At 40.7% G+C, this 26728-nt stretch overlaps 4 protein-coding genes across 8 annotated transcripts; 3 read left to right on the top strand and 1 right to left on the bottom strand.

The window, feature by feature from the left end:
- The first annotated feature begins 963 nt into the window (after positions 1 to 963).
- On the top strand, positions 964 to 6419 carry cnppd1 (cyclin Pas1/PHO80 domain containing 1). The gene is made up of 8 exons (XM_044019765.1): positions 964 to 1143; positions 1806 to 1908; positions 2770 to 2851; positions 2963 to 3083; positions 3177 to 3305; positions 3828 to 3889; positions 4007 to 4124; positions 4936 to 6419. Exons 1-8 carry the CDS (start codon positions 1063 to 1065, stop codon positions 5542 to 5544), a joined length of 1305 nt encoding a protein of 434 aa, XP_043875700.1. The 5' UTR covers positions 964 to 1062; the 3' UTR covers positions 5545 to 6419.
- Positions 6420 to 7926: 1507 nt separating this feature from the next.
- On the top strand, positions 7927 to 12535 carry prkag3a (protein kinase, AMP-activated, gamma 3a non-catalytic subunit). Of its 4 annotated transcripts, none has more exons than XM_044015550.1 (11): positions 7927 to 8175; positions 8267 to 8367; positions 8490 to 8571; positions 9597 to 9655; positions 9731 to 9776; positions 9853 to 9907; positions 9994 to 10364; positions 11118 to 11155; positions 11242 to 11388; positions 11478 to 11571; positions 11804 to 12535. In XM_044015550.1, exons 1-11 carry the CDS (start codon positions 8091 to 8093, stop codon positions 11815 to 11817), a joined length of 1092 nt encoding a protein of 363 aa, XP_043871485.1. In that variant the 5' UTR covers positions 7927 to 8090; the 3' UTR covers positions 11818 to 12535. The 4 variants fall into 4 exon arrangements, with proteins under 4 accessions (XP_043871485.1, XP_043871494.1, XP_043871500.1 ...); XM_044015559.1 differs by lacking the exon at positions 11804 to 12535 and having other exon boundaries at positions 7927 to 8043; positions 8136 to 8175; positions 11478 to 11797; XM_044015565.1 differs by lacking the exon at positions 11804 to 12535 and having other exon boundaries at positions 9994 to 10120; positions 10199 to 10364; positions 11478 to 11794.
- A 585-nt stretch (positions 12536 to 13120) lies between these two features.
- On the top strand, positions 13121 to 22561 carry retreg2 (reticulophagy regulator family member 2). Of its 2 annotated transcripts, XM_044015526.1 has the most exons (10): positions 13121 to 13664; positions 15564 to 15667; positions 16295 to 16325; positions 16577 to 16706; positions 17516 to 17600; positions 17705 to 17842; positions 18133 to 18221; positions 18899 to 19034; positions 19193 to 19905; positions 22501 to 22561. In XM_044015526.1, exons 1-10 carry the CDS (start codon positions 13411 to 13413, stop codon positions 22531 to 22533), a joined length of 1713 nt encoding a protein of 570 aa, XP_043871461.1. In that variant the 5' UTR covers positions 13121 to 13410; the 3' UTR covers positions 22534 to 22561. The 2 variants fall into 2 exon arrangements, with proteins under 2 accessions (XP_043871461.1, XP_043871456.1); XM_044015521.1 differs by lacking the exon at positions 22501 to 22561 and having other exon boundaries at positions 13124 to 13664; positions 19193 to 21922.
- mdh1b (malate dehydrogenase 1B, NAD (soluble)) lies at positions 22242 to 26581 on the bottom strand. The gene is made up of 10 exons (XM_044015539.1): positions 26522 to 26581; positions 26055 to 26167; positions 25845 to 25979; positions 25150 to 25280; positions 24898 to 25066; positions 24109 to 24463; positions 23891 to 24032; positions 23182 to 23360; positions 22481 to 22623; positions 22242 to 22386 (listed from the first exon to the last, which is right to left on the bottom strand). Exons 1-10 carry the CDS (start codon positions 26541 to 26543, stop codon positions 22345 to 22347), a joined length of 1431 nt encoding a protein of 476 aa, XP_043871474.1. The 5' UTR covers positions 26544 to 26581; the 3' UTR covers positions 22242 to 22344.
- Between the last annotated feature and the right edge of the window lie 147 nt (positions 26582 to 26728).

Below are 26728 nucleotides of genomic sequence, written 5' to 3'. Positions count from 1 at the left end.
AAAGTTCCGCATTTTAAGGTTTTAAAGTGTAGGATTTTCCTCAAGTCTCAAGCATGTCCTCAAGCTGAAATGACTTTTTCAGGAGCCTGAAACTCGGTAAGTGCATATCACATAAATATTAACTTCATGGTAGGGGAATAAAAGTAGAAAACTTGATCTTTATATAAGTATTATTATGTAATTCTACATTTTTCCTTTGAACATGGAATAGTACAGGGGAAAAAATGAGCTGAAGAAAAGCAGATTATAGCAACTTAACAAAAGATGCAACAAATAAAATCCACTACAGCGCTATGATATCTTAAGAATATTTTCACATCTTTATCTCACAGTTAGACAGACTTTTCCAACAGGAAACCGATGTTAGTATCCCACTCACTCTCCCACACCAAACTCCATAGAGAAAATCAGTGATTTTAAAATCACAGCACACAGGAGTTGTTGATCCACTGTTGCCTCCATCAGTAAGTGTAAATGTGTTTGTGTGAATAAAAAAATTGTCAGATTTACTTTAGTGACACAAAGTGAAACACGAGGCAGCAGAAAACCAGCAGCTGCTGTGTCACTAAGATCTTAAATCACCAATTTTCTCTATGGACATTGGCGTGGAAGCGCAAACATTTTTCGAATATTCTCTTTCCAGTCAGAAAATTAAAATTTTCAAATTAAGTAGATAAAAGGTAGGCACTCAGCGAAAGGCTCCACTACCACTTTATTTTTGCCTTTAGAAAGCCTTTTCTGAATGAAAACAGAAGCTTCAAAATCACTCACTCTCCCACACCAAATCAGCGTTTTAGCTCACAGACAACAGGAGATGTTTGCTGTGTTTACAGACTTAACGTGACATTTGGTTGTGATATTAATACTTCTGCATTTAAAAAACGGCCTGATGTGAGTGATGAGTGGTTTTGCCGCGCAGACCTGGCAAACCTGGCAACCCGAACCGTCCCCGGACAGGGCGTGTGTTAGCTGCTACCTTAGCTTAGCTTAGCTGTTCCAGGCGGGGCAGTGGGTCAGGCCGGATCTCTGTCGCCTTTTCTTTCTTCAATATTTGGCTGACCCATGTTCAATCTATCAAATATGGATTTCGACGCTCTATTCAACGAGAAGACATTCGAGTTTTCGGACTTCCAGGAGTTTACGGTGCGTTTTTTGTCGATAAAACAAAACAAAACAGACGAGCTAGGCGCTTAGCCAACTGGTGTTTATCAACTAGCCTAGCTCATGACGGGTCACTTTTTCCGTGTTTGTGTAGTGTTTATATGAGTCTACTGTTCACGTGTGTATGTCATAAACATGTGAAATATGTTTAAATAAGTCAATTAACGCAACTGTGCGTGACGCGAACTGCCATGGGCCTATCATTAGCCTAGCCGATGCCCTTTTATAGTGTGTAGTTCGGTTAGAGATAGTTTAGTTCGTAAACTGCGTCATAATGGTTCATTGGTGTCTTAACGTAACCTACGCGAACCTGACGATAGCGGTGCGAACTGCCACGGAGATACCGCGATACGATATGATATTAGCACTATATTGCAAAATAGTGAGTAATTGCGATTTCACATATCGCCACTTCGCGCCATCTAGTGGACTGAAACGCCATTTTTTTTAAATTAAACGCTAATCCTCAAAAAAGTTTTTTGTAACATCAGTTGTTTTATTGGTTTTAACATTTTAAAGCTAATGACGTTATTATGACTTGTCTGTTTTATCCGTTATAACGTTTAAATGTACAAAATCACCAAAAAAATATTAGAGCATATTTTAATCATATAATTGTTATTATTGTATATTATTGTGTGTAGTTGCTTCCTGGACACCAGAAGTTAACTGAAAGAGTGAGAAAGCGACTTTATTACGGCCTGGACAAAGACGTCTCCTTAGATGCCCTCTCTTGCCCTGTTACAGGTAAGTTTATTTTAATTGTCAGTGTTCATCTGATGTGATGAGACATTTGATATTTGTATTGGTTTTATATAGTTGTGTAGATTTTAGAGTTTGTTACCTGCTTCCATATATTTTTATAATTTTTAGAAAGTCAGAATCCAACAAAACATGGCACAGAGATTTAATTTAGCAAATTTGTTACTGTGATACCACACTTGGGCATATTGACTATATAATGAGGGCCCGTTCAGTGCTGTGTGCAGTAATTATCTCTAAAATTATAATGGGACGTGCTAGTCCCATGAAGGGCATGGTACAATATGTATTGATATACATTTTCCCCTCAAAAAAGGTTAAAGAAACAGTTGAAGACTTGGATAAAAACCCAGTTTTCTTAAACAAACTTTTAGTTTTCATATAAAGTAATAATGACAATTGTCAGATCATGCATTAATTTATTATTTTGAATGTATTTTCTGTCATTTATGTATATTTTACAAATCCCTGTATAATAATAATAATAATAATGTATAATCCCTTTTAAAAGTAACTTTTTAACACTGGTTTATGGTTATACAGCTTTATACTGTAGACTGATGGAGAATAGTTGGGAAAAATTGCCTTTTCATTTTCTTTGACACGGGGAAACTGAAATTCTTCCACACACCAGATTTTTAGCCACTGGATTCTCCACAGTTTATAGATTATTGTCTCTATTTTTCCACAAACATAGACGACCACATTGCAGCGTTAACAAAAACGACAGCGTCTACAACTTGTGATATTGTGAACCTGACAATACCATTACACCCTAACCCAATATGTAAAGATCTCAGTATATAAACCCGGTCAATAAATACATTTTGAACCCATCTACTGCAGATATTGCCGTCGAAATCCTCCAGAAATCTGCCCCAAGCCCGATCAGAAAGCTCCACAAGAAATACGCTTCACACGTTGTCAGGTTTGTACTTGATCTTCCTCATATTTGCATAAATGACTCAATTTTACATATATTAAATGGAGTGCAGCTTTTTTTCTTGGTTAAAACAAAAGGATTGTGTTTGTTATTCAGGGAGGCCTGCATCTCTCCATGTGCCATGATGTTGGCTCTAGTTTACATAGAAAGGCTCCGACACAGAAACCCAGAATACCTTCAAAAGATCTCCTCCTCTGACCTTTTCCTCATCTCCATGGTTTGTTCTAAAAATGTCTTAATCACAGCAGATTTATGTCATACCACTGAGTAACTTAATTGAGTTAATCCCTGTTCTCTCATTCTAAACCAGATGGTTGCCAGCAAGTACTTGTATGACGAAGGCGAGGAGGAGGAAGTTTTCAATGATGAGTGGGGAACAGCGGGGAAGATGGACGTCCAAACTGTCAACAACCTGGAGATGAACTTCTTAAATGCCATTGTAAGTGGCTCTTAAATCAGTGTGTGTGTGTGTGTGTGTGTGTTTATGGAAGAGGATTAGAGACATGTGCATTTTTCTAATGCAAATTTCTGAGAATAAAGTCAGAATTCTTAGTTTTCTTCCAATATTCTTGACTTTAATGTCAGAATTGTCACTTAAATCACATGAATTCTGACATGTCAAAGTCAGTATTCTGAAATCTCGAAATTCTGAGAAAAAAAAGTCCTTAAAGTTATCTGAATTTAATATTGGAATTTTATTTACAGGAAGTCTGGTTTTGAGAAAAAGTCGGAATTCTGAGTTTTCTTCTAATAATAGTCTGTCTTTCATTTCAGAATTCTTGCTTTGACAAAAAGTGAGATTTCTGACATTCAATTTAGTTTTCTTCTTCTAATCTCACTTTAATCTTAGAATTCTTAGAAGTCTTTTTAAATCTCTATATAACATCCCCTCAATGCTCTAATCCTCTCCTGTACATGTTTGGAGGTTTAAGTCATTTGACTAAAGTTATTTGTGTTCTAGGAGTGGAGACTTTTCACAGAGCCACGTGACTTCTTTGACACACTGAGTCATCTTGAAACCAGGTGAGTTTTTCACTCGTTGCTGCTAAAACGCAGAGAGACGTCGTCATTAAATTGTCACTTAATCCCACAAAGTGTGACGTCTTTGTCGGTTTGTGACATGAACTTGTGTCTTCCCAGCATCGCGGAGCGTCAGGGGATGAAGCGCGGCTGGTTCACCTACACTGACCTGTGTGTTCTGCTGGAACAGTCGGCGTGGAGTCAAGCTCTCACCAGCATCTACCTGCACTTTACTAAGGTGAGAGGGAGGGAAGCTGCAGATATTATCATCATTATCAACTTTAATATCTCGATCCTTAAATGAAAACACACGGGGTAATCCTCTGTCATTTGTATCTGTAAACTTTCAGAAAATGTGCTCAAATGTGCACAAGTGTAACAAAATATGGTTAAGTTTCACACACACGTGTTACTTGGGATCAAAAAAACATTACTTAGATTACCACAAAATGTTACAAAAAATAGTTGATTTAATGGCACAATAACGGGTTTCCGATGCTGAAAAACATTGCAATACCAAAACATTTTGTTACAAAATTTGGTAAAAATATATAATATATAAGTTGATGTAATAATACAAAATCAAAAACATCATGGACGTTACCAAAAGAGTTTGACACATGTATTGCGACAAATACGGATTACTAATGTTAAAAGATTTTTTGCAAAAATTTTCAGAATTGTGTAATGTGACAAAATATTTTGCATTACACAAACATAACGGACATTTATTTATTATAAAAAAGTTTGACAAATTACAAAAAATACCATAAATAACATGACAAAAACATAACTAACTTGTTACTAACATAAAAAAAAACATTATTGGTGTTACTAAAAAATGGTTTCAAAAACGTTTGTTGAAAAAACAAGAATCTCAAAATAAGATAAGATTAGAAGTCATGATGTCCTGGAATGACTGGGGAGAAACAGCTCCCTCTTGTGGCTCTTTACAGCATTCATGAACTTTTTTATGACGATGTGTGCGATATAGTAAGTCGACATGGTAGAGGTTTACCACCTAACCTTTGACCTCCCTGTATCTGCAGGTGTCCTGTATGATCGGCCTGGTCTATCTGACCGGGGTGGCCGGTCTTATTGGCAGCAGCACCGTGCTGCACCAGCTCAGTCTCTCCAGGAGCACTCACTCCTCACTTCAACCTCAAGCTGAGAACACGCCGGCCTACGTCCAGACCTCTGCTCTCAACCCAGACGCTCCCGCTGCAGCTCCCTGCTGTGTCCTCACCAACAAGACTCTGGACGCGTCCCACAAACCCAGTCCTCCATCTGCTCTGGCGCAGACGTCCGTGTTATGTCTCTGGGGCTCCCTCCTCGCTTCGATGGGTCACATACATCCTGAGTCTGACGTGGAGACGCCTCACACCTGGTCTGCCGCGTCCTTCTTCTGTCCCGGCTGTCTGGCGACGCTCCCGCCTCTTCAGTGCGGGCTCAAAAACACCTCAGCACTCCCGGGTCGTTGTTCCCACGGCAGCCGGCAGCGTCCCGCTCCCTGGCTGGGATCACCGAACCTTCTCGGAGCGGTGGAGCCGAGTGTGACCTCTGGTCTCGGTGTGTTTCCCACAGTGCGGCTGGGATCCTGTCACCCGGCCTCTGTGCTTCCTGTGGAGAAAACCCGGGCTCTGCTCATGCCCGGCTAGACACTGACGTCAGCCTAGAGTGAAGGACTCTGGAAATCAAACCAGCACTGTTTTCATGACTCAGCAACAGCGTTAAAGGGACAATTATATGAAGAACTAGCCTGAGGCACATACGGGACAGGATTTAAGTCTGCGATATCTTTAGAATATCATGCCGTTTGTTTTTCCTACTCTCCCACACCAAATTCCATAGAGAAAATCAGTGATTTTTGCTCCCAGGGACACATGAGCTGCTGGTCTACTGCTGCCTCATGTGGACACTTTTTATCACTAAGCTTAAACCGAATGAAGGTTTCCAAACATCCAGTCACAAAGTAGACATTTGACTTAATAATGGAGGCAGCAGTGGATCATCAACTCCTGTGTGCTGTGATGTAAAAATCGCTGGTTTTCTCTATAGGGTTTGGTGTGGGAGAGTGAGCGCTTTATAAACTTAAATTTTCCAGGTAGAAATTGCTTTTGAATTCCAAGATAAAGCAGCGAAACATCTCCTGAAGATATAGCAGAGTCAAATGTGTCTCAGGCTGGACTGAACTGTCCCCTTTTTTAAAGTCATGTTAGTTTTACTTTTCCAGATCTAGAAGACAGGTGTGAGGACACAAAGGTGATCAGGTACATTATAGACACGGCGAGAGTCTGACAACACAGCACTGGAGGAAAATTCCCCATCGTTCGCTCATTCACGATGTTATTTTTGCCATAATGATGCCGCCATATCTTTTTAGTTAAAGCGCTTAGTGTCGGCTTCAGCCATTTTACCGCCCTACTGTTTGCTGTAGTTTGAAGTTTGAGGCTCGTGTGATGGCGACGGTGGAGGCTTTGTTTTGTTTTGAATCGATGGCGAGACAGAAAGTGACGTCACGAGGAACAAGGGACGGAAAAAAAGTTGACTTTGCGAGCTGGAGTTTGGCTTTTCCATGACTTGCTTTTGTGTTAGCAGAGTTGTTTTTTTAAAGGTTTACATCAGACGTTCGTTGCACTTAACGCTGCAAGCACTGACATTTTTACTTTTCTCAACTCCTGTCACTGTCATCGTTGAGCTTATTTATTCAGGAGGCAAGCGGCAAAGAAAAGAGACAGTTTGCATCATTTTTTTTTACCTCAGTCAAATCCTCTTTATTTGCAGTTTTCTTTTCATGGTCATATGAAGAGTTAAGACACTTGGAACAGGGTAATGTTTAGCCAAACTTTTTTGGGATTAGTGGTTTGAAGAGATTAAAATCATTTAAAGGTAGAAAGAAAATAACAGCAGTTTTTTGTTGTTGACGTGGTCTGGAACTTGCACATCTGTTACTTTTCACTCCATGATCACACACACACACACACACACAAAGACTAGATTTAATGGACACAGTTGCACAGACCTAAAAATGATCAGAGCGCTTGAATTTGATACGCAAGGAAAAAAAAGGAAAAACAAATGACGTGAGTCCTTTTTAAATTTTGTAAATGCTGTAAAAAAAAAAAATAAAGATGCAAATATTGTACAAAAAAATGTAGGAAAAAAATAAAGATTGCATTACTTTGTGACTTTTGTGATTGTGTGTCAGATTAATTTGTACGTTATTGTCGATTATTTCCACGCTTAATCAAAGGAAATGTTTGCCAAACCAAGTGTATCTTTTTCACTTATCTTAACAAAGAAAGCAGAAAATATTCACCAAAAGTCTTTCATTTTCCATGTTTTAAACGTTTTTGGGAGGTGTACTGAGGCTTTTTAGGTTTGTTAATATTTTAAATAACAGACCAAAATGCCACAAAAATGTTAATTATACATTTTGCTGCTGTTCTGTTATCTATGAAGCCAGTATTTTAATGTCACACAAGAACTCATTCATTTAGTTATCAGTCATTTCAAAAACATGACGAGGTCCAGTCTCTTTTGAGCGTATTTGCTGAGGAGGAAATGGGCTTTCGTCGCCCTTCTATCTTCGTCCTTATAGTCAAAAACTTCGTCAGCATGAAGCTCCTCCTTCTGCACATGTTTCCTGACACTGTGGTGCCAAATGTTGTCCATGTCCACCAAATGTGTTTCTACGGCAGCCCCAAGTGGACAAACCGGCCACAGCATGTGTTTGACATTTAAAAAGTCAACAAAGAAGAACCTCCTGTGTGGAATGTGAAGGCCACTGTTGTTTCCCGACAAGTGCAGGAAAGAGAGAAGAGAGGGTGGGCGAACTGTTTGTTTCCAGTGTGACTTTTTCTTACACACTGGACCTTTAAGACAATAAATGTCTTACATAATGTCCATTAAGTCTTGAAAGTTCAGCCTGAAAATGTGACCCTGAGTGTGATTAACAGTCCAAGTGGATGAATCCACAGTGTCCCTCCCCCTGAAAGTGGTGCCAGCTCCTCCCCGTCTTCCCTGCCTGTGAACACATACCACCAGAGAGCTCCTAATATAGACCACGAGTAGTAAAGGGTAAAGAAGTGAACACCGTCAACAGCTGAAAACTTGCTTTTCATGGACACAACAGACTCATGGAGCCTCCTTCACAGGTGACATTTAATCTGAATTCTTTCACCTTTTATTATTGCTGTCAGAGATGATTCTGAACTGTTGTGACAATGTCATGAGGGCAACGTTGCAGGTGTCAATCCCAAAAAAGAAGAGGGAAATGCAGAAACAAGGTAGGATTACATGACTGCGTGTGTCCATACGGTGTGTAATCTGTCCTCACATCGTCTCTTTCTGTATCACTTCTGATGTAATCCCTCACAGAGGCTGACGCCGCAGTCTACATGAACTTCATGAAGAGCCACCGCTGCTACGACGCCATCCCAACCAGCTGTAAACTGGTCATATTTGACACCACGCTACAAGTAAGAAAGACCACAACATAAACACGCCATCACTGTGTGTGTGTGTGTGTGTGTGTGTGCAGCAGCAGCTGTGAGGCCTCACTCTGACTGATGCTGGGGGTTTTATCTGCTTGGGGAAAAAGGTGAAAAAGGCCTTTTTTGCTCTGGTGGCAAACGGCTTGAGGGCTGCGCCGCTGTGGGACAACAAGCTGCAGAGATTTGTGGGTGAGATGAAATATTAACAGCATCATTATTGACTGTGTAATCTGTTCATGACAATCTCTGAGAACCAGCCTGAGAAACTAAGACTTGTTCTCAGTGAAAAACTGAATTATCTGCAAACTTTAGCCACTTGACGAAATGCTCACCTTATAAAATCTAATGTGTGTGAAGCCTTATCTCTCCGTTAAACCGCCTTTTCTGACTGGAAACTGAAGTTTATGCTGCTTTTGTAAACCGCTCACTCTCCCACACCAAAGCCCATGGAAAAAAATCAGCGATTTAACTTGCGGGGACACAGGAGCCGCCGTGTCACCTCTGGTGCTAGCTGCTAATGTTAGCTTCCATGTCCAATAACTTAGAACTATCATTCAGCATTATTCTTAAATGCCATATTAGCATGTTAGCTAATATAAATCACATACTTTGTAGCCTGAGACACATAGCTCTCTCTTTCTGTCAAAACAAAATGGCTGCCAGCTCAGACGCAAGGAAATATGGATTTTGGCCAATTGACTAAACACTTAGCTCATAAAATCTACGTCAGTTTAAGTCTATGATATGTTGAGAACATGTTATTGTCTTTATCGCGCAGGAAACTGAAGTTTGTAAACCGCTCACTCTCCCACACCAAAGCCCATAGAGAAAATCCGCGTCGTTGATCCACTGCTGCCTCCATCGCTAACTTCAAATGTGTCATTTAGTAAAATTCAGCATTTTAAATGCTTTGTTTAGATGTAACGCAGTGACACACAGTGACCACACGAGGCAGCAGCAGACCAGCAGCTCCTGTGTCGCGTAGATTTTCTCTATGGGCCTTGGTGTTAGAAAACGAACCGTTTACAAACTTAATTTTCTCGTCATAACAGCAGAAAAAAAATAGCAAACATGTTCTTGTGACGTCACAGACACGTGCTGGCGTTCCATTTGTAGTCGGAAGTCGGAATTTGCGAGGTCACTGCCACCACATAAACACGGCTAATTTTAAAATGAGTTGTATTCAAACCGTCTTTTATGGTCTTCTGCCGCAGGAATGCTGACGATTACAGATTTCATCAACATCCTCCACTGCTATTACAAGTCACCGATGGTGAGCGTGAGTTTACGTTGGAAGGGCAAAGTTCGAGCTGGTTTTTGATCTGCTTGTCGTTTCCCCCTCTCAAAGGTCCAGATGTACGAGCTGGAGAACCACAAGATCCAGACTTGGCGAGGTGATTCATTTAGTAAATCAGCAGAATGAGCCCAATGTCTCCCATTAATGCGTCATCTCCTCCTCCTTCTGATCAGACGTCTATCTGCAATATTCCGATTTCTTCCTCATCAGTATCTCTCCAGAGGCCAGGTCAGTGCCCGTAACACACGTGTGGAGTGTTGTAACACAGCTGCCTCACCATAATCTGCTGTTTCTGTGGTTTTTTTCCCTCTCAGCCTCTTCGATGCCATTTATTCCTTACTCAAATATAAGATCCACAGGCTTCCCGTCATCGATCCAGAGTCTGGAAACGTCCTGCACATTCTCACACACAAAAGAATCCTCAAGTTCCTTCATATATTCGTGAGTAACTCATTATTATTGTTTGTTATAATTCCATCGTTTTTTTTTTCTCCCCTGACATTTCTGTTTTTTTTACAGAGGAGACAAATTCCCAAGCCTGCGTTTATTCGGAGGCCGATCAAGGAACTCGGGATCGGGACATTCAGGAACATCGCCACAGTTCAGGAAACAGCGTCGTTGTACGAGGCGCTCTCTATATTCGTGGACAGACGAGTGTCGGCTCTGCCGGTGGTCAACGAACGAGGTGAACTCCTTACTATGACTATTTCTGTATGTTTTTGATTCATTCTGCAAGATTAAATACATTTATAGTGTGAACTATTTATCATTCCACATCAAAACAAACGCTTTTATTTTGAAATTATGTGAAATATCATTATAAATATCGATATTTTTATGTCTTTTTCTCAAAACGTTGGACTTTTTGTCACGTGACTGGCCCCTTACTGGCCAAACTAGACACTCGGAGATTTTAGCCACTAAAATCTTCAGCTCATAAAAAAAAAAATACTTCAAATGCTTAAGTCTCCAATATCATGTTTGTTGTTTATGTTTGTAAACCACACGTTTGGAAAATGTTTGCTCTCCCACACCAAACCTCATAGAGAAAATGAGTGATTTTAGCTCACGGCAACACAGGAGCTGCTGGTCTGCTGCTGCCTCGTGTGGTCACTTTGTGTCACTGTGCTAAATCCGAACATAGGATTTCATATGCCGAAGTCACTTCATAAAACATTTGAACTCAGTGATGGAGGCAGCAGTTGATCGACAGCTCCTGTGTGCTGTGATGTTAAAATCACTGGTTTTCTCTATGGGGTTTGGTGTGGGAGAGTGAGCGGTTTACAAAGCAACAGGAAAAGCAGTGTAACTGCAATAAAAAGTGGGAAATTGAATCAAATGTGTGTAGAATTTATTCAGTAAACATTTAATTATGCATTAAAGAGCTATTTATGAGCATAGATGACTTATTACAACATCTAACAGTATGTTTTCTCAGGTAAAGTGGTGGCGCTCTACTCAAAGTTTGATGTCATTGTAAGTATGACAGAGAAATCTTGTTTATTTTGCCGTCAGCTGCTCAGAAACCGCTCTGACCTTTGGTTGTTGTGTGTTCGGGGCAGAATCTCGCCGCCCAGAAGAGTTACAACAACCTGGACATCACGATGCAGGAGGCCGTCAGCAGGCGCAGGTGCTTTGTTGAGGGAGTGATCAAGTGCTATCCTCACGAAAGCCTGGAAATCATCATGGATCGCATTGTCAGAGCTGAGGTGGGTTCATTCTCCCCAAGAGTGTTTTACATATGTACATACAAATAAAACAATACAGTGTTCTTGTCATTTTCTGTGTTTTCTTCCAGGTCCATCGGCTGGTTCTGGTGGACAGGAGTGACGAGGTGAAGGGCATCATCTCTCTGTCGGACCTGCTGCAGGCCATGGTCCTCACTCCTGCAGGTATTGAAGCTCTTTTGTCCTAACACCGGGGGGGAAATGGCGTCCCTTTCCTCTACCACCTGTGCAGACCTGAGTCCTGGCCGTGTGTCCAGGCAGGTAAAACCTGCAGCCACTTCCCCACCCTGTTGTCCGGTTCCCCTCTGGTTTATCGTCGTTCTCCTGCTGCTCTCTGATATCTTTCTTTTTTCACTCTGGACATTTGTTCAGTGACTTCTACTTTTGTGTCTTTCAGAAATCACCGTGTGATCGAAACGAGAAAATCACCTGTGCCGTTGTTTACATCGTTTACATTACATACATTAAAGGGATAGTTCAGGGTTAGTTGAGTTTATTTTTTTGGGACACAGCCACTCAATAGAAGACTCCATCATTTGCTGATTTATCTCATCATTAGACAACCTTTTCTGACTGGAAAGAGGACATTTTGGAAAACCCCACAGAGAAAATCAGTGATTATTATGATTATTATAGCTCATGGTGACACAGGAGCTGCTGGTCGTCTGCTGCCTCGTGTGGTAAGTTTGTGACACTGAGGTTAATCTGAACAAAGTCAATCAAATGCCGAAGTGACAAGATGTCACATATGAATTTACTGATGGAGGCAGCAGTGGATCAACAACTCCTGTGTGCTGTGATGTTAAAATCATTGATTTTTCTCTATGGAGTTTGGTGTGGGAGAGTGAGTAGTTTGTAAAGTTCAGATAAGCAAGATAAAGTGGTTATTACCTTAAGTTAAGGTAGCTTTTATGAGTTGAGGCTTTTGTTAAGTGGCTTCTCTTACTATGTCAAACTTAAAAAAACGCTCAAATATCCTTTCAGATGTTTTCTGTAATCTTTATTAAACCCATGTAAATGTTTTTTTTCACTTAAAAACCCCCTCAACTATCCCTTAAGATGTTTTGTGTAATCTGCATTAAATCCATGTCAAACATTGTTTTTGCTTTATATAAATGTTGATATTGTCTGCATTTTCTTTGTCTCTTAAACGTTTGCAGCAAAACCTTGTGTAACCTTTGTGCAACCTTCTTGCAGTTATGTATCTCACCACACGGCGGCGCACTTCATTTCTTTTTTTTAACCCCGTCCCCTGCACAGTAAACAAGGAAGCACGTGATTACATTTTTTCTTCCCTCGTCAGTGAGGGGTCGCGTGAGTCCCTCCGCCCATCTGTGTCCTTGGTGCATCAAATTGACAGAAATGATCGAGGGTAAAACCGGAAACTGATCATGTCTTCAAAGTAAAGGAAAATAATCTTAACTTTATAGTAAAAGGTGAGGTTTTCGCGTATAACATGCCACTGTTTAAACATGTATTTAAATATGTTTATACTATGAATTACACTTTTTTTTTTCAAATATTGAAAAAAAATTCAAATGAATGTGATTAAAAAATGTTCATTTAAACAAGGAAACACGTATTTAAATTATTTTCCCTTAAAATATGTCTCTACAAATGGTAAACTTAAAATTAGGACACATTTTTGTCAGTAATATTGTGTTTTGTGTCCGACGTCACAAAATAATATATGAGATATTTCCGGTTTCATTTCCGACTCCTTCATATCATTGGACATGAATGGAGTGGGTAGATCAAAGTCAGGCAAGCTAGCGCTCATACATCAAAGTCAAATGTTTGACCACCAAGTATAACTTACCGAGTACTAAATTTATCGCGTATTTTAATCCATCTAGTCAAATCGTTCTACTACGTAGCTCAGTGGTTTTATTTTGAAGGCGCAGGCCGGAAGATGCGTTTCTAAGCTGCGTAAAAACACTTGACGTCGGTCTCCTCGTCCACCCCGTGATCTCCAAAACAACATAACAAAGTGGGGGTGAAAACATGGCGAGCGGAGAGGAGGCCAGAAGACGCCCCTCGGTTTCCTCCTCTTCGGTCGGCCTCGAGTCTCTGTTCCCCGCGGGGAGTGAGGAGCAGGCCTGCGGGGACGCGAACCCGGAGCTAACGCGGCTGCGGGAGCGTCTCCAGGGTTGGTTGTCGCCGTACGAGCCGCTGCTGCTGTGGGCGCAGAGGCTGCTAGTGTGGGAGAGGCCGCTCTACAGCGTCTCCGTCGCCCTGACACTCAACACTTTATTCTGGTAATCTGGGTTTATAATCTCCCGTCACACCGCCTGTGAATGTACGCCTTTAGTTTGTTAGCTCGCTGGCTAGCGAACGCGGCTAACGGCTGCTGTCAGTGAATGTCATTACAAGTTAGCTTTTAATACTATGTCTGTTTAGCTTAAAGCTAATGTGTCTTTTTCCACAAAGCCACTAAAAAAGTTCACTTACTAATGTGTCGCCGTGTCGACACGGTATTAATCCCACTCGAGATTAAACGCTATAGGATAGTATGCAACACCGACCTCAATAAATCCGATTATGTCGCATTTTTTGTATCGTCAAATGAGGAAAACCCTCAATATTTCACGTGCGCGATTAAAAATGCTGTTTAACGCACCACTATACAGTCAAAGTGATTTATTTTGTGCCACAAAGCGGAGCTGCATCTTTCCAGTCATTCCAGGAACTAAATTAAAACCGTTTTTTAAGCATCAGTTTAATTTACTACCCTCTTAAGACATGAAGGACAGAAATGTCCACTTCCCAAAAAACTGCTGTAAAAACTTTTTTAATTAATAAAAAAATTTATTCTGCCGAAATCTCTTAAACAATTCAAAACGTTCCTGCTCAAAATGACCAAACGCTCAATCATTTTGAGGTTTTTAACCCTTTAATTGTCAGTTTGGTTACTTGATGTCACACTGTTGTCATTAATAAAATAATAATAAAAAAAATGTGCTGTTGTTTTCCATAAAACAAATGTTGTTTGGCTGGGATATTTTTTAATTTAAATCAGTCTTGAATATGTCAGTGATTAGCCGAAAATTGTCTTTGATACCTAATTAGTTTTTGTACAGCGTCAGATTTAAAATTTACTATCCGCTCAAGTCATTGAGGACAAACATGTCCACTCCCAATTTTCTGAACCACAACACATTACAAATGACAAAATGCAGGCTCCATCACATTTATGTCCAAAAAAGGTTCTACATTTTTACATTGTTTTTAACACTTTTTGTTGACGTGCCTTGTTTCCTGTCATTTTAATAACATTAATTCATCCTCGTTCTCTGTATTTGTTCGTTCTTACCGAAAATGTCTATTTGTGCTAATGCTTATGGATACATATTGAAAAAGTAGGCGCTGCTCATTTGATGTCCAAGAATATATTAAAAAAGCTTTTCTAAACCATATTTTATTTTACAGTTCACACTTTTTGGTAACATCAGTCTTGCTTTCTGTAAATTTAATAACATTAATTCATCGCCGTCCTCTGTATTTTTTTTTAAGTCTTCTGAAAATGTCTGTATTTGTGCAAACTTCTCTGAACTTTCTTAACCCTCAGGGATCAGTTTAATTTACCACCCTCTTAAGCCATTGAGGACAAACATGTTCACCTCCAAAAACTGCTATAAAAACTTAACTTAAATTAATATTTTATTCTGCTTTTTTCTGCATAAATCTCTTAAACAACTCCAGTCCTGCTGAAAATTACCAAATATTTCAACACCTTTTGGCCCCCTCAGTAATGTTTTCTTTCATTTTACATAACATTCAATCACCTCTTTTCTGGATTATGGGAAGACTCCACCCATTTTCCTTTTAAGATGAGTTTTAAAAGGGCATTTTTTTTGGTGAGGATAATTGTGACAGGAAACTATCCCGTCCTGTTTGGTGCAGCGTAGAAAAGCAGAGTTATTTTAAGTTGCTGCACCTGTTTGTTTCTGTTGAGCTTAATGCTAACAAACCCTCATGTGGGGCTGAGTGGACCAGGCCTGTGTGAGCAGCTGTTGGTGACAGTTTGTCGTCGCCTTCTCCTGCCTCACATACACATACAGGAGGAATAATATGGAAATGTGATAAATATGTTGATTTTGTTTGTGCGTAAATGGGAAATACTGTGAGCTAATCTATGTGTGGCTCTGTCTCCTCAGGCTTTTGTCCTCCACGTCCCTGCGGCCTCTGTTCCTGCTGAGTGTGTCCCTGCTGGGACTCATGCTGCTGGAGAGATGGAAGCCCAAAATACCCATCATTACTGGTAAACCAGCACCTTTCTATCAATCCATGACACGAGCAAACACTCGATATGTCTCAAAGCACATATTTTATACACTAAATGAGTCATATGTAATATCGAGTACCTCACACAACGCCGGTCATCTGTGAAATTTGAACATGAAAAGCAGAAGCTTTGTTTCAAACCTCTTTACAAACTGGTTAAGCTGGATTTTTATTCAAATCCCGGCTCTTATTGTCCCAGCAAACCTTATATCATGTCAAAATGCACACATTGTTTGTGCTCTGAGGCGCAGAGGCACACATTTATAAACCTATTTATTACCATATATTTCAAATCATGTATTTCATCCACTAAATAAACAATATTTTAAGCTGTGTTCAATTTACTATGTAGATTATTTGTTTTATTTTGGCGTGAAGCTCTATAAAACCGATAACCGATACTGTATCACCTCAGCAGACATTAGTGATATCACAATCAGGGTCAATAAAGTGTTTCTTATCATAATTAAAAAAGGTTTCTCAGATTTTTCAGCTCATTAAATGTGAATATTTTCTGGTTTCTTTGCTCCATTTAACAAAGAAATCACTTAAACTGAATCATCATGATTTGTTACTAACTGTGTATTTTTCCTCCATGGTGCAGTTCAACCTGCAGAGATCGAGCCTGCACAGAGGTGTGTACTCATGTGTGTACTCATGTGTGTGTCTGTGTGTGTCTGTGTGTCTTTAAGATTGTGACATACGAGTGTGACACTGTGTCATTTGAGCTAATGTTACACCGTCTGTACTTGTTTGGTCTGTTATATGTTTTCCCTCCGCTGTCATTACAAGAACATGGAATCCTGTGTCTCCATCACACACACACACACACACACACACACACACACTGACGATGTCTCTCTTTCCTTCCTGTGTGTGTGTTTAGTGACGCGATGAGTGTGGAGCATCATCTGCTCAGCGTCCCTGAGCTCAGTCACCACCTGGCTGAGAGTTACCTGACCTGCTGTCTGTACCTGCAGGAGACGCTGCAGTACAAGAGGCAGAATCACGGCAAGGTATTTTTTTGTACCTTAAAACTAAAAATGTACTTAAATGTGGGACTAATGTTACTAAAAAAAGTATTTTTATATAAAAGGGGAATATGGACAAAATCATCAGGACTTTCTGCATCCATCCTTTCCTATGACCTTGAATGACTAAGTTTGTATTTATTATATGTGATGGAAATCTGCCTTTCTAAATAAAAGATCATTTAAAAAAAAAAGGGGGAACTTATGTTGCTAAGAAAAGATACAGAAATGTATAATGGTACAAAAAAATGTTACAGAAAAACATTAATATCCCAATGTGTTATAATGTTACAAAAACAACATGCTAACATTACAGCATGTGAAAAATGACTTGCATTAACACAAAAAAGCTACAAAATGCTGTAATAATACAAGTTACTAACATACAGTATAATATAATAACTTGGATACTTTTGTTTCTAAAACTTTAAAAAAAAAAAAGTTCCACTGTTGCAAAAAAAACATATTATTAACTGTATAAAAACGTGTTTATGGTCAAAAAAGTTAAAATGTGTGATGAAAGTTACCGTAGAAAACATTAAGATGACCACAAATAAGCTACAGAATGTTAAAATGTTACAAAATTAAAAAGTCATTATTAACGAAACTTAACAGAATGCCTTTTTTGTGGCTAAACATGCTATAGAAACATGTTAATAACTGTATAAAAACCTGTTATTGGGTGATGCTAAAATGGTCTTTTTCCCCTCTGATCACTTGATTTACGCGACGCTAAAAGGGTTTTTCTGGAGTTGTCGCTGCATTTATTGATGTTTATTTCTTTGTCGTGTCAGTTCTGTGTGATGATGAGCAGCAGCTGCTTCGTCCTGGCTGTGCTCGGACATTACGTCCCGGGAATCATGATCTCGTACATCATCGGTGAGTCTGAACATCGTGAATAACTCGGTGTTAAAGTGTCGCGTCGCTTCTCTTCATGAGAAATGTTGATGATGTACATGTTGTTGTTGTGGTTGTTCCCTCAGGTCTGAGCGTCCTGCTGTGGCCTCTGGTGGTTTATCATGAACTCATCCAGAGGATGTACACGGGCCTGGAGCCCATCCTGATGAAACTGGACTACAGCATGAAGGGAGACACCGAGCACCGCAAGCACGACAAGAGGAGTGAGTGTGGAGCTGCTTTTCTTTCCTCCTCACAGTATCACCATGTAGAGCTGAAGCAATGACTCGATGAATCGAGGAAATCCTCGACAGATGAATGGATTATTGAATAGAATCGTTAGCTGCAAACACAGAAGCAGTCTTTGTGAAGACTCAACAGACGACAGAACCAGGAAGTCCCTTTGTTTACAGTTGTTCCCTGAGCTCAGTTCTCACCTGCAGTTTGGTGTCAATGTCATTCATTTTATTAAAGACACCGGACTCTGTGTGTGCGTGTGTGTGCGTGTGCGCAGAGGTGAAGAAAGAGCTGGAGGAGGGTGACGAGCCAAGAGCTGAAACGGAGAGCGAGAGCGAGGAGGAGCTGTCTTGTTTTGCCCCCACGGTACAACACACACACACACACACACACACACACACATCTATAGTAAATGTATCTTTCAAGAACGACCACATTCCTGGAGTTCCACTGTGTCAAGGACAATAATCATCTCCATACAGTAACCATGTGACGCATGTTATTCATTCTTAATCGTAGATGGGCGGAGCCGAGTTACAAACTGTTTTAATGTCACCTGTGGTGCAAAAAAAACCCAGAAACGTGTAATGTAAAAATAGGAATGTATGTAAAACATGGAATGATACAAAAATACTTTTGTTCGGAAAAATGGTTCGAAAATGAAAAACTGAAAGACGTTAGTTTTGGGAACATTACTAACAAAATGTTATAATGCAAAAAAAACATGTTATTGATTACTTTTGTTGCCAAAAATGGAACGTGACAAAAATGTGTCAAAACATCACATTATCAAAAGAAAACTGGTTCATTATGTTACAAAATATTTTCTCCATTAATTTTTTGTCCATAATGTTGTAACCTGATGTAAAGATACAGAAAATGTTACCAAACATGTTTGTATCGAATCAGAAAATGAGACTGTGAGAATGTGACAAAAATGACATTTTCATACAATAAAATACATATATATACATATATATATATATATATATATATATATATATATACATATATATATATATAATGTGTTTTTCTGGGCTCAGGTGGACGTGAAGACGACCGCTCTGGCGATGGCCATCACAGACTCTGAGCTGTCGGACGAGGAGGCGTCCATCTTAGAGAGCGGAGGCTTCTCTGTGTCCAGAGCCACCACTCCTCAACTGACCGACGTCTCTGAAGGTCAACACTCACTCACTCAAAGAAACTAAGTGAAACTATGTTTTTGTCTGATGAAATAAATAAAATAAATAAAAGTAATGGTCTAAAAATGTTCTAATGACATCCGTGTTGCCATGGTTACCTGCTAGTCGTTAATGGTGTGCTGTCTCTGGACTTAGACCTGGACCAGCAGAGTTTCCACAGCGACCCGGAGGAGTCCTACCTCCGCGACCTCCCAGAGTTCCCCTCGGTGGAGGAGTTCCCGTCCATCGACCACAACCTCCTCCTCTTCCCCCTGCGAGGCCCCGCCCACCCGGACGGAGCGCAGGCCGGCGCTCAGGCGGAGGCGGAGCCGCTGAGCCCCGCCACGCTCCTCATCCAGCACCTCGCCTCCCCGCTCCACTTTGTCAACACGCATTTCAACGGACACGGACAGCCACCGGGGGGTGCGGGACCGCCGGAGATGGAGGCGGGGCCACTGGGGGGTGGCGAGGAGAAGGAGATGGCGGTGGCTCAGGGCGCACAACGCTCCCTGGAGGCGTTGAGTGAGGAGATAGTGAGCACGGCCATTTCCACTGTGGTGCAGAACACTCTGTCAGCGCTGCTGTCGTCCAGCGACGCCACCGAGGAGTCCGCTCTCGCTGAGCTCCTCCCCACTCTGGAGAGCCACGCCCACACCGTGGCTGACACTACAGTCACCAGCACAGAGGCGGCGCCGGACGAGGTGGCACTGCCGCCGCCGACCGCCAACAAGGAGCCGGACGAGGCGGCAGCGGCGGAGGAGCTGCCCGACGACACGCTGGTCCCCACCGAGGACGAGGACTTTGAGCTTCTGGACCAAAGTGAACTGGAGCAGGTGGACGAGGAGCTGGAGCTCGGCTCTGACAGACAGGTACACACACCTCCACCTCCTCTACAACAACCGCGGTCGTAGCTTCAGCGCTCCATCTCCTCTGTATCCAGACGTACGGACGCGTACCGCACATTTATCACAGTTTGACGTTTAATCCTGCGTTTGTTTGTTGATGGTTTGGTTCGTTCTTCGCTTTCTTATTAAGACGCGTGTTCACACTACAACCGTCTCCAGCCCAGGAAAAGCCACGCTTATTTATTTTTAAACGAAAAGAAATCAGACATGATTCAGAATGAGGAGTCATTGAAGACCCTCCTCCAGGTCCAGGTCTTTGTATCTTCAGGAGTGTTCAGATGTCGTTCCAGATTAACCGACGCTCCATCTTCTCCCTCTTGTTTCTCGAGCTCCAGGGAAAGAAAACTCGACATCCGACGCCGTCATCGTTAAAACAAAAGAAACGCACTGACATTTTCCAATCAGGAAAGTCAGTGTTGAGGGATTGAGATTAAATCGGGCTCAATCCCTCAAATGTGGCTCATGAGCGTCAAAACCTAAATGTGAAACCTGTCACCAGACCCTTGAAATTTGACTATGACTGAAACCAGCGATTGGCTGATACAATCTTCAGTTTAAGTATGATTCTAGGCCATAATCCCTGCATAATCTCAAAACATGACCAGTGTCTTCCATGCAGTTAAGGTTCTTTGTTTTGATTTTTAAACGGCCGCTTAAAGTGAACATCGCCATTCACCTGTCCTCGTCGATGCAGTCCTCAGTTTAAATCTGATTGTAGAACATAATCTCCCAATAATCCCAAAACATGACTAGCATCTTCCACGCAGTTAAAGTTCTTTTGATTTGGTTAAAGTGAACATTTTGAGTCTGCGGCAGTGAAGACGTCAGAGGACAAGAAACCGTAGACGTCCTTGAATCCGATTTTAGATTAAACCTGGATTAACGCGTCGTTGGTTGTAGTGTGAACCAGGCTTTTTTTTCAGGTGTCACTTTCAGCCTCTGTTACCTGACGTTTCACTTCAGGACCATCTTTGTTTTTGTGTTTTTCTTTTTTTGGGATCAGTGGCTTCTATCGCTCGGCTTTCATCACATACTGTAGATTTAATCTGTGTTTAATCTTTACTTTAATTTCATTTAATTAATAAAAAACAACCAAAATGTAGCGAGGGAAAACATTTGGTTCAGGATCTTAAACTGGGATTAACACGAGAACGATGCCTTTATCGTTTTTAAAACCTTTTGTTTTCCATCCAGACGGTCGTATGAAGATGATATTACTATTATTATAATATATAGAGAGAGATATACGATAATAAATTATTTAATTTAAGTTGATTGCACCTTTTTTTTTTTGTTTAAAGTTGTTTTTTTTTGTCCCTTCAGTTTCCAAAATCCCAAAGTTAAACATCGTAATCTGAGCCCACCAGAGCTCCATGGTTACACTTAATCTTTCATTTCTGACATCGGTGGATGTCGTAGATTGAAGTGATCGGGCGTCAACACGTGATTGGGATTATTTTCTGGTCATTTGGTTTATAAAGAGTCAGGAAATAGAGGAAATAAACCACAAATATTCACATTTGCGGAGCTAAAAAACAATTAGTTTGGACTTGTTTCATTGAATTTCTATTCTTTAACCACAATTATGTCCAGACGTTTAATCCAGAAGTAAACGGTTTGTTTGTTGTATAGAAAACGGGGGAAAAAAGAAAGTTCCTTTGTGCCACGACAGGTCTGTGCATGCCGTTAATCACGCATGTGTTTCCCCCACGGTGTTTTTTAACCCAAGGTTACTCAGATTATCCTTCTTTTTTCTTTTATTTTGAAAGGGACGTAAAAAAAACGTTAAAAGCTTTGTTTGAAATGTGTCGTCGTTTGTCCCCTCCCTCCCTCATTCCCTCCGCGTCGTATCTTGTCTTCTCCTGTGTCCACTCGGCGGCGCCCCCTTGTGTATAGTGTAGAAAATGCTCCTGTATATTCTGCATGTAAAAAAGCTTGCGTTGCCACGACGGCGTTCTTCACAATTTGAGAGAGAGAGAGAGAGAGAAAAAAAAGGAAAAAGACGCTGTGATGTCTTTCAGAAGCAGCAGATTAACAGCAGATTAAGAGAATATCGACGGGACTAAAATCTGTGTCTGGTAGTGTAGCGTACTGCTTCTTCAACCGTATAATTCAACACACTTATGGAACTGTACAATTAAAACAAAAACGTTTAAAAAAACAAACAGGAACATATACATATATATATATAAATATCTATTTTCTAATTTCTCCCTCTTTTTCCATAAAGTGACTCAGTTTGATCTAAAAACATCCGTAACAGCAGCGAGTGAGAGCAAGTTTCACCACGAGGAGGTTTTTTGTTTTTATTCTTTTGTCATTTAAGTGGAAAAAAATAATCTAAAAAGAGCAAATATTGTGTGAAACTGAGAGAATAAAAGGACAAACTGAAAGAGATGTGGCTTATTTGTTGTCGTCGCCGTCGTTCTCTGATGCCAGTTTTTCCTGAAAGAGAAAGAAAATAATCTCTGTAGTGTTTGTGTTCACACATCACCTCCTCCTCCTCCCCCTCCCCCTCCTCCCTCTGTGCTTGTGTTACCTGTGTGAGTTCACTGGCAGAGAGGTGAAGCCTCCGCTTCAGCTCGTCACTGACGCTCATGTCCGGCACCAACACTGAGTGTTTGCCGTCTGCGAAGGAAACGGGAACGGAGAGGACGACGCCGTCGGGGAGGCCGTAGAAACCTGAGAGAGAGACGCGGGGAAATAATCCCACTTCACATCAACTAGTCCAGCAATTCTGCCGTATCTTAAACATTTATATGTGCTGCTTTATCTCACTGTGAGACAGGAAACGGAAGTTTGTCAACCTGCTCACTCTCCCGCACCAAACCCCATAGAGAAAATCAGCGTTTTTAGCTCACAGGGACACAGGAGCTGCTGGTCTACTGCTGCCTCGTGTGGTCACTTTCTGTCATTGAAGTTAATCTGGACAAAGGATTTCAAATGCCAAATTCAAAAAGATAACTCATTTGAAGTTACTAATGGAGGCAGCTGTGGATCAACAACTCCTGTGTGCTTTGTTGTTAAATCGACAGTTTTCTCTCTGGAGTTTGGTGTGGTGGAGTGAGCGCTTTACAAACTTTTAGTTTCCAGCTTGAAAACAGCTAAAATAAAGCAGCAAACATGGATTTTTATGAGCCGAGCCTTTAAATAAGTGGTTAAAATCTGTTTGTCCTCTGGTTTCTGCTCACAGTGTGTACAAATATGTCACAAATGTAGTTTTATTGTTCTTGTCTGGACCTGGACACACGACACCCAGAGAGAAGACTCTGTCCGGGCCACAGCTGCCGTTCCAGGCTTTGAGAAGTGTGAGGATTCCGTCAGCTGCTGACATGGCCGCCGCTCCGTGTCCGGTCTTGGAAGTCACCGCATCACGACGACGACGCACCAAGTCCTGGAAGTCTGACTCCAGCCATTTCCTGGAAGGAAGAAGAAGGAGAAGAATAATACGAAGAGCCTGGGATTTTTTGAGGGCATTTCCCAATACAGGACAGGATGTTATTCTATCTGAGATTAAATGACAATCATGAGATTAAATTGTGAAATCAACAATGGCACCACAGCTGAGACACAACAGAGTTGTAATTTGATCGCAAACCTGTTTCTAAACCTGACGGAGTCTGAGTTAAGACGAGAAATATGATGTGACTGCAGATAATGTTTTGGCTGCATTTAAAAAAAATAATTTAAACTAATTTAAAGATATTTTGACAATTATCTCAATAATATAGCCAATGTTTGTCACGTTTTTGTAAATTTATAACATTTTAAATACATTACGTACATAATGTTTTTTTAAGAATTTCAACTATAATTTAAAGATATGTAGTGAATATTTGTGATTTTTTTGGTAAATTTACAACATTTTAAATACTTTTTAGTCACATAAATATAGTTGTTTTGTAACTCTGCGAGTTTTTGTAAAATGTGAAATATTTTGAAAACGAACCTGTGGTGGAAGATCTTCAGCAGTGACAGTGAGAAAGAAGGCGGTCCTCTTATTGGCCCGTTAAAGTTGAACACCTGCGCCCTCTGCAGGTCAACGTAGAAACTGCCGCTGATGTTTCCCCACACGATCACATCTGTCACATCTGCACCAGAAGAAGAAGAAGAGGTGACATGAGTGAGGTGATGTGGCCTCACAGAGACGGACAAATGTGTCGTCACCTGACGTCTTCACGCTCAGCTTCTCTGAGATTATGGCCCTGGCCTCGGTCTCCAGCTGCGTTGCCATGGCGACAAAACGGTCGCTGCTGATGGAGCGAGCGGCATCCACGAGCAGAGAACATCTGGCGTTGACAAACGAGTCCCCACAGACGACAACCTTCACCTGCTCGTCGGCTCTGGTGTCGATGAGTCGTCCGTAATCTGTGTATCGTTGTGAGATTTTCTTCATTCTCCACTTCTCCTTCTTTTCTTCTACGCTCTGGTTCTCGTCGCTGTCGTCAGAGCATCGTTCATCCAGCAGCAGGACGACATCTGCTCCGTGGAAGGCCTCGTCCACGTCTGTGTGGATGCTCACCTGTGAGGAAACACTGACACAGTCACTCAAGTCGGAATATCTGTGATTGCGAGGCGTTCCTGAAAAGGGAAAAATTCCCCTGAGAGGATTTTTAACTCGGAAACTTGGAGCAACTTCACCGAGTTCAGGATTCCACGACGGATGCCTGCCACTATTTAAAAAAACCCACTCAATCTTAATCTCAAATCTTAATCTTATTTAATCTCAGAATCTGACTTTAATCCCAAAATTCTGACTTTAATCTGCAAAAAGAACTTTTTTTCTCAGAATTCACACTTTTTAATCTCAGTATTCCAAATTATTCCCCAAAATGTAATCTCAGTGTTCCGATTTCAACTCAGACTTTTTCCCTCACAATTCTGAATTAATGTCATAGATTAAATACTCAGAATATGACTATGTCAAACACTATATGAATATAAATCTGGTCGTACCTGGTGGAGAAGAGGCAGAGCCAGATCCTCCACCTCCATCTTCATGACCTGCAGTTCCTCCTCCTCCTCATCCAGGTCCAGCAGATGAAGGCTGACTGCAGCAGCCTGAGGGAAAACCTCAGCAGTGACCAGATTAGGGATTAGGACAGAGCAGGTGAGGCTGAGGGCACTGGTAAATAAACAAACTATCAGATGATTAAGACAAATAAGAACAATAATGTTAATGTTTGAGTTTTTCCCACAACGTCAGACCTGCTGATCCAGATGTGAAGAGGTTTGATGAGAGCGACGCCTTCCTGCTCCTTAATCCCACTCTCCAGATTATATGCTGCAACACTCAACATCGTCTCTGTGGACATCGCTGACGTCACGTTGTAGTAATTCTGTCATCACACACACGCACTGTTTTTTAATCCACTTTTTTAATATTCTGGTGTTTTTTTACTCAAAGGTGTCAAACCTGTGGCCCGCGGGCCCTACGTGACCCATCGCTTAGTATCGAGTGATGTTGAGTATTCATGTTTGGAAAATATTCATTTTGCATCATAAATATGATTTTTATCGCAAGTGATATGTCGTTCCATGTCAACACAAACACTTTTATTTTGAAATTCTGTGAAATATCTTCACAAATATTTGTGAAATGTTTTTTCCACAAACGTTTATGTTCAAATTGTAAATTTACATGTTTTTAAACTTTTAACTGTTATTTTCTTTTAATGTAAAGTACAGCGTGTATAAAAGATTAATTGGATTCAACCTTTTGGGAACATTAATAATAAAATAAAGGTATTAAAAGTTATTATTTGTGCTTAAAGGACAGATTCTGGACTCAAAGAGGGAGGAGATGTCAAAATTTCTGTGGAGATGTGAACGTTTTCTCTTTCCTGTTTCCTTGCTCTGATTCTAAATAAAAGAAAAACACAAACACAACAGTATATCCAAACCTGACAGTGCTCAAGGAAGTCGCTGAAGCCTCCTAAAATCGTCCCTTTGCCTCCTTGATCCACCAGCTCCCTCCAGATTAAAGGCGACTTCTCGTGTTTCCAGCCGTTTGTTTTGCACGTGGCCTCCAGCCACTCCTGTCAAAGGGCAAACTGAGGTTACACTGGAAAAAGGGTTTAAGGTTTGCAAAAATAAACACACAAATAGCTCACTTTCCATTCCTGTGGGAGGATGGGGATCTTATGGACCCTGAAGTTTGGCAGCGATCTCTGCAATGAGTCTGATAGAAGCTCCGCTTTGGCAAAGTGAGGACAGTCAGACTTACCTGTCAAAGTCATAATTACAAGATGTTAAGTCATAATTGTGAGAAACTAAGTCATAATCATGAGAAACGATGAGAACTAAGTCATAATAATGAGAGACGAAGGCAGGATTATGTGGAATTAAGTCATAATAATGAAAAACTAAGTCATAATAATGAGAAACTATGAGAATTAAGTCATAATTATGAGATGCTCGGTCAGTATTATGAGATACTTTCTCATAAATATGACTTACCTTTATATATATTTTATACGGGCTACCATAATAACAACAACAATAATAATAATAATAATAATAAGACGCATTGAACTGCTATAAACAATAAGAATTTCGTTAAAAAATTAAAAAAATTTACCAGCGAGCACAAATTTTGCCATTCTGTTTGTACAGCGTCTTTTGGTTGCTAGGAAATGATCGAAAGTTGCGCCTGTTTGAGTGCGAGTCAGAAACGCCACTAAAAAATAAAAATGTAAAAAAATAAAAATAAATATGTATGGCAATAAGTGTCTAAAAAGTCTAGCTGTATCACTACTATAAAAATACTACACGTCGGATATTTTAC

The sequence above is a fragment of the Solea senegalensis genome, linkage group LG2 (genome assembly GCF_019176455.1).
Source record: "Solea senegalensis isolate Sse05_10M linkage group LG2, IFAPA_SoseM_1, whole genome shotgun sequence".
In the NCBI taxonomy this organism is placed as follows: Eukaryota; Metazoa; Chordata; class Actinopteri; order Pleuronectiformes; family Soleidae; genus Solea; species Solea senegalensis.
Note: the sequence above shows the minus strand (reverse complement) of the source record. Positions and strands in the feature narration are given on the sequence as shown.

Coding starts and splice junctions, on each gene's coding strand:
- cnppd1 (XM_044019765.1), top strand. CDS start 1,063: ATGTTCAATCTATCAAATATGGATTTCGACGCTCTATTCAACGAGAAG. Junction 1,909..2,769: donor CCTCTCTTGCCCTGTTACAG/GTAAGTTTATTT, acceptor CATCTACTGCAG/ATATTGCCGTCGAAATCCTC. Junction 3,306..3,827: donor TGAACTTCTTAAATGCCATT/GTAAGTGGCTCT, acceptor TTTGTGTTCTAG/GAGTGGAGACTTTTCACAGA.
- mdh1b (XM_044015539.1), bottom strand. CDS start 26,543: ATGGCAAAATTTGTGCTCGCTG. Junction 25,980..26,054: donor TCCTCCCACAGGAATGGAAA/GTGAGCTATTTG, acceptor GCCCTTTGACAG/GAGTGGCTGGAGGCCACGTG. Junction 24,464..24,897: donor CTCTGCCTCTTCTCCACCAG/GTACGACCAGAT, acceptor GTTTCCTCACAG/GTGAGCATCCACACAGACGT.
- prkag3a (XM_044015547.1), top strand. CDS start 8,091: ATGATTCTGAACTGTTGTGACAATGTCATGAGGGCAACGTTGCAGGTG. Junction 8,176..8,266: donor GAGGGAAATGCAGAAACAAG/GTAGGATTACAT, acceptor AATCCCTCACAG/AGGCTGACGCCGCAGTCTAC. Junction 11,156..11,241: donor ACTCAAAGTTTGATGTCATT/GTAAGTATGACA, acceptor TGTTCGGGGCAG/AATCTCGCCGCCCAGAAGAG.
- retreg2 (XM_044015521.1), top strand. CDS start 13,411: ATGGCGAGCGGAGAGGAGGCCAGAAGACGCCCCTCGGTTTCCTCCTCT. Junction 18,222..18,898: donor TGTCTTGTTTTGCCCCCACG/GTACAACACACA, acceptor TTCTGGGCTCAG/GTGGACGTGAAGACGACCGC. Junction 19,035..19,192: donor ACTGACCGACGTCTCTGAAG/GTCAACACTCAC, acceptor CTCTGGACTTAG/ACCTGGACCAGCAGAGTTTC.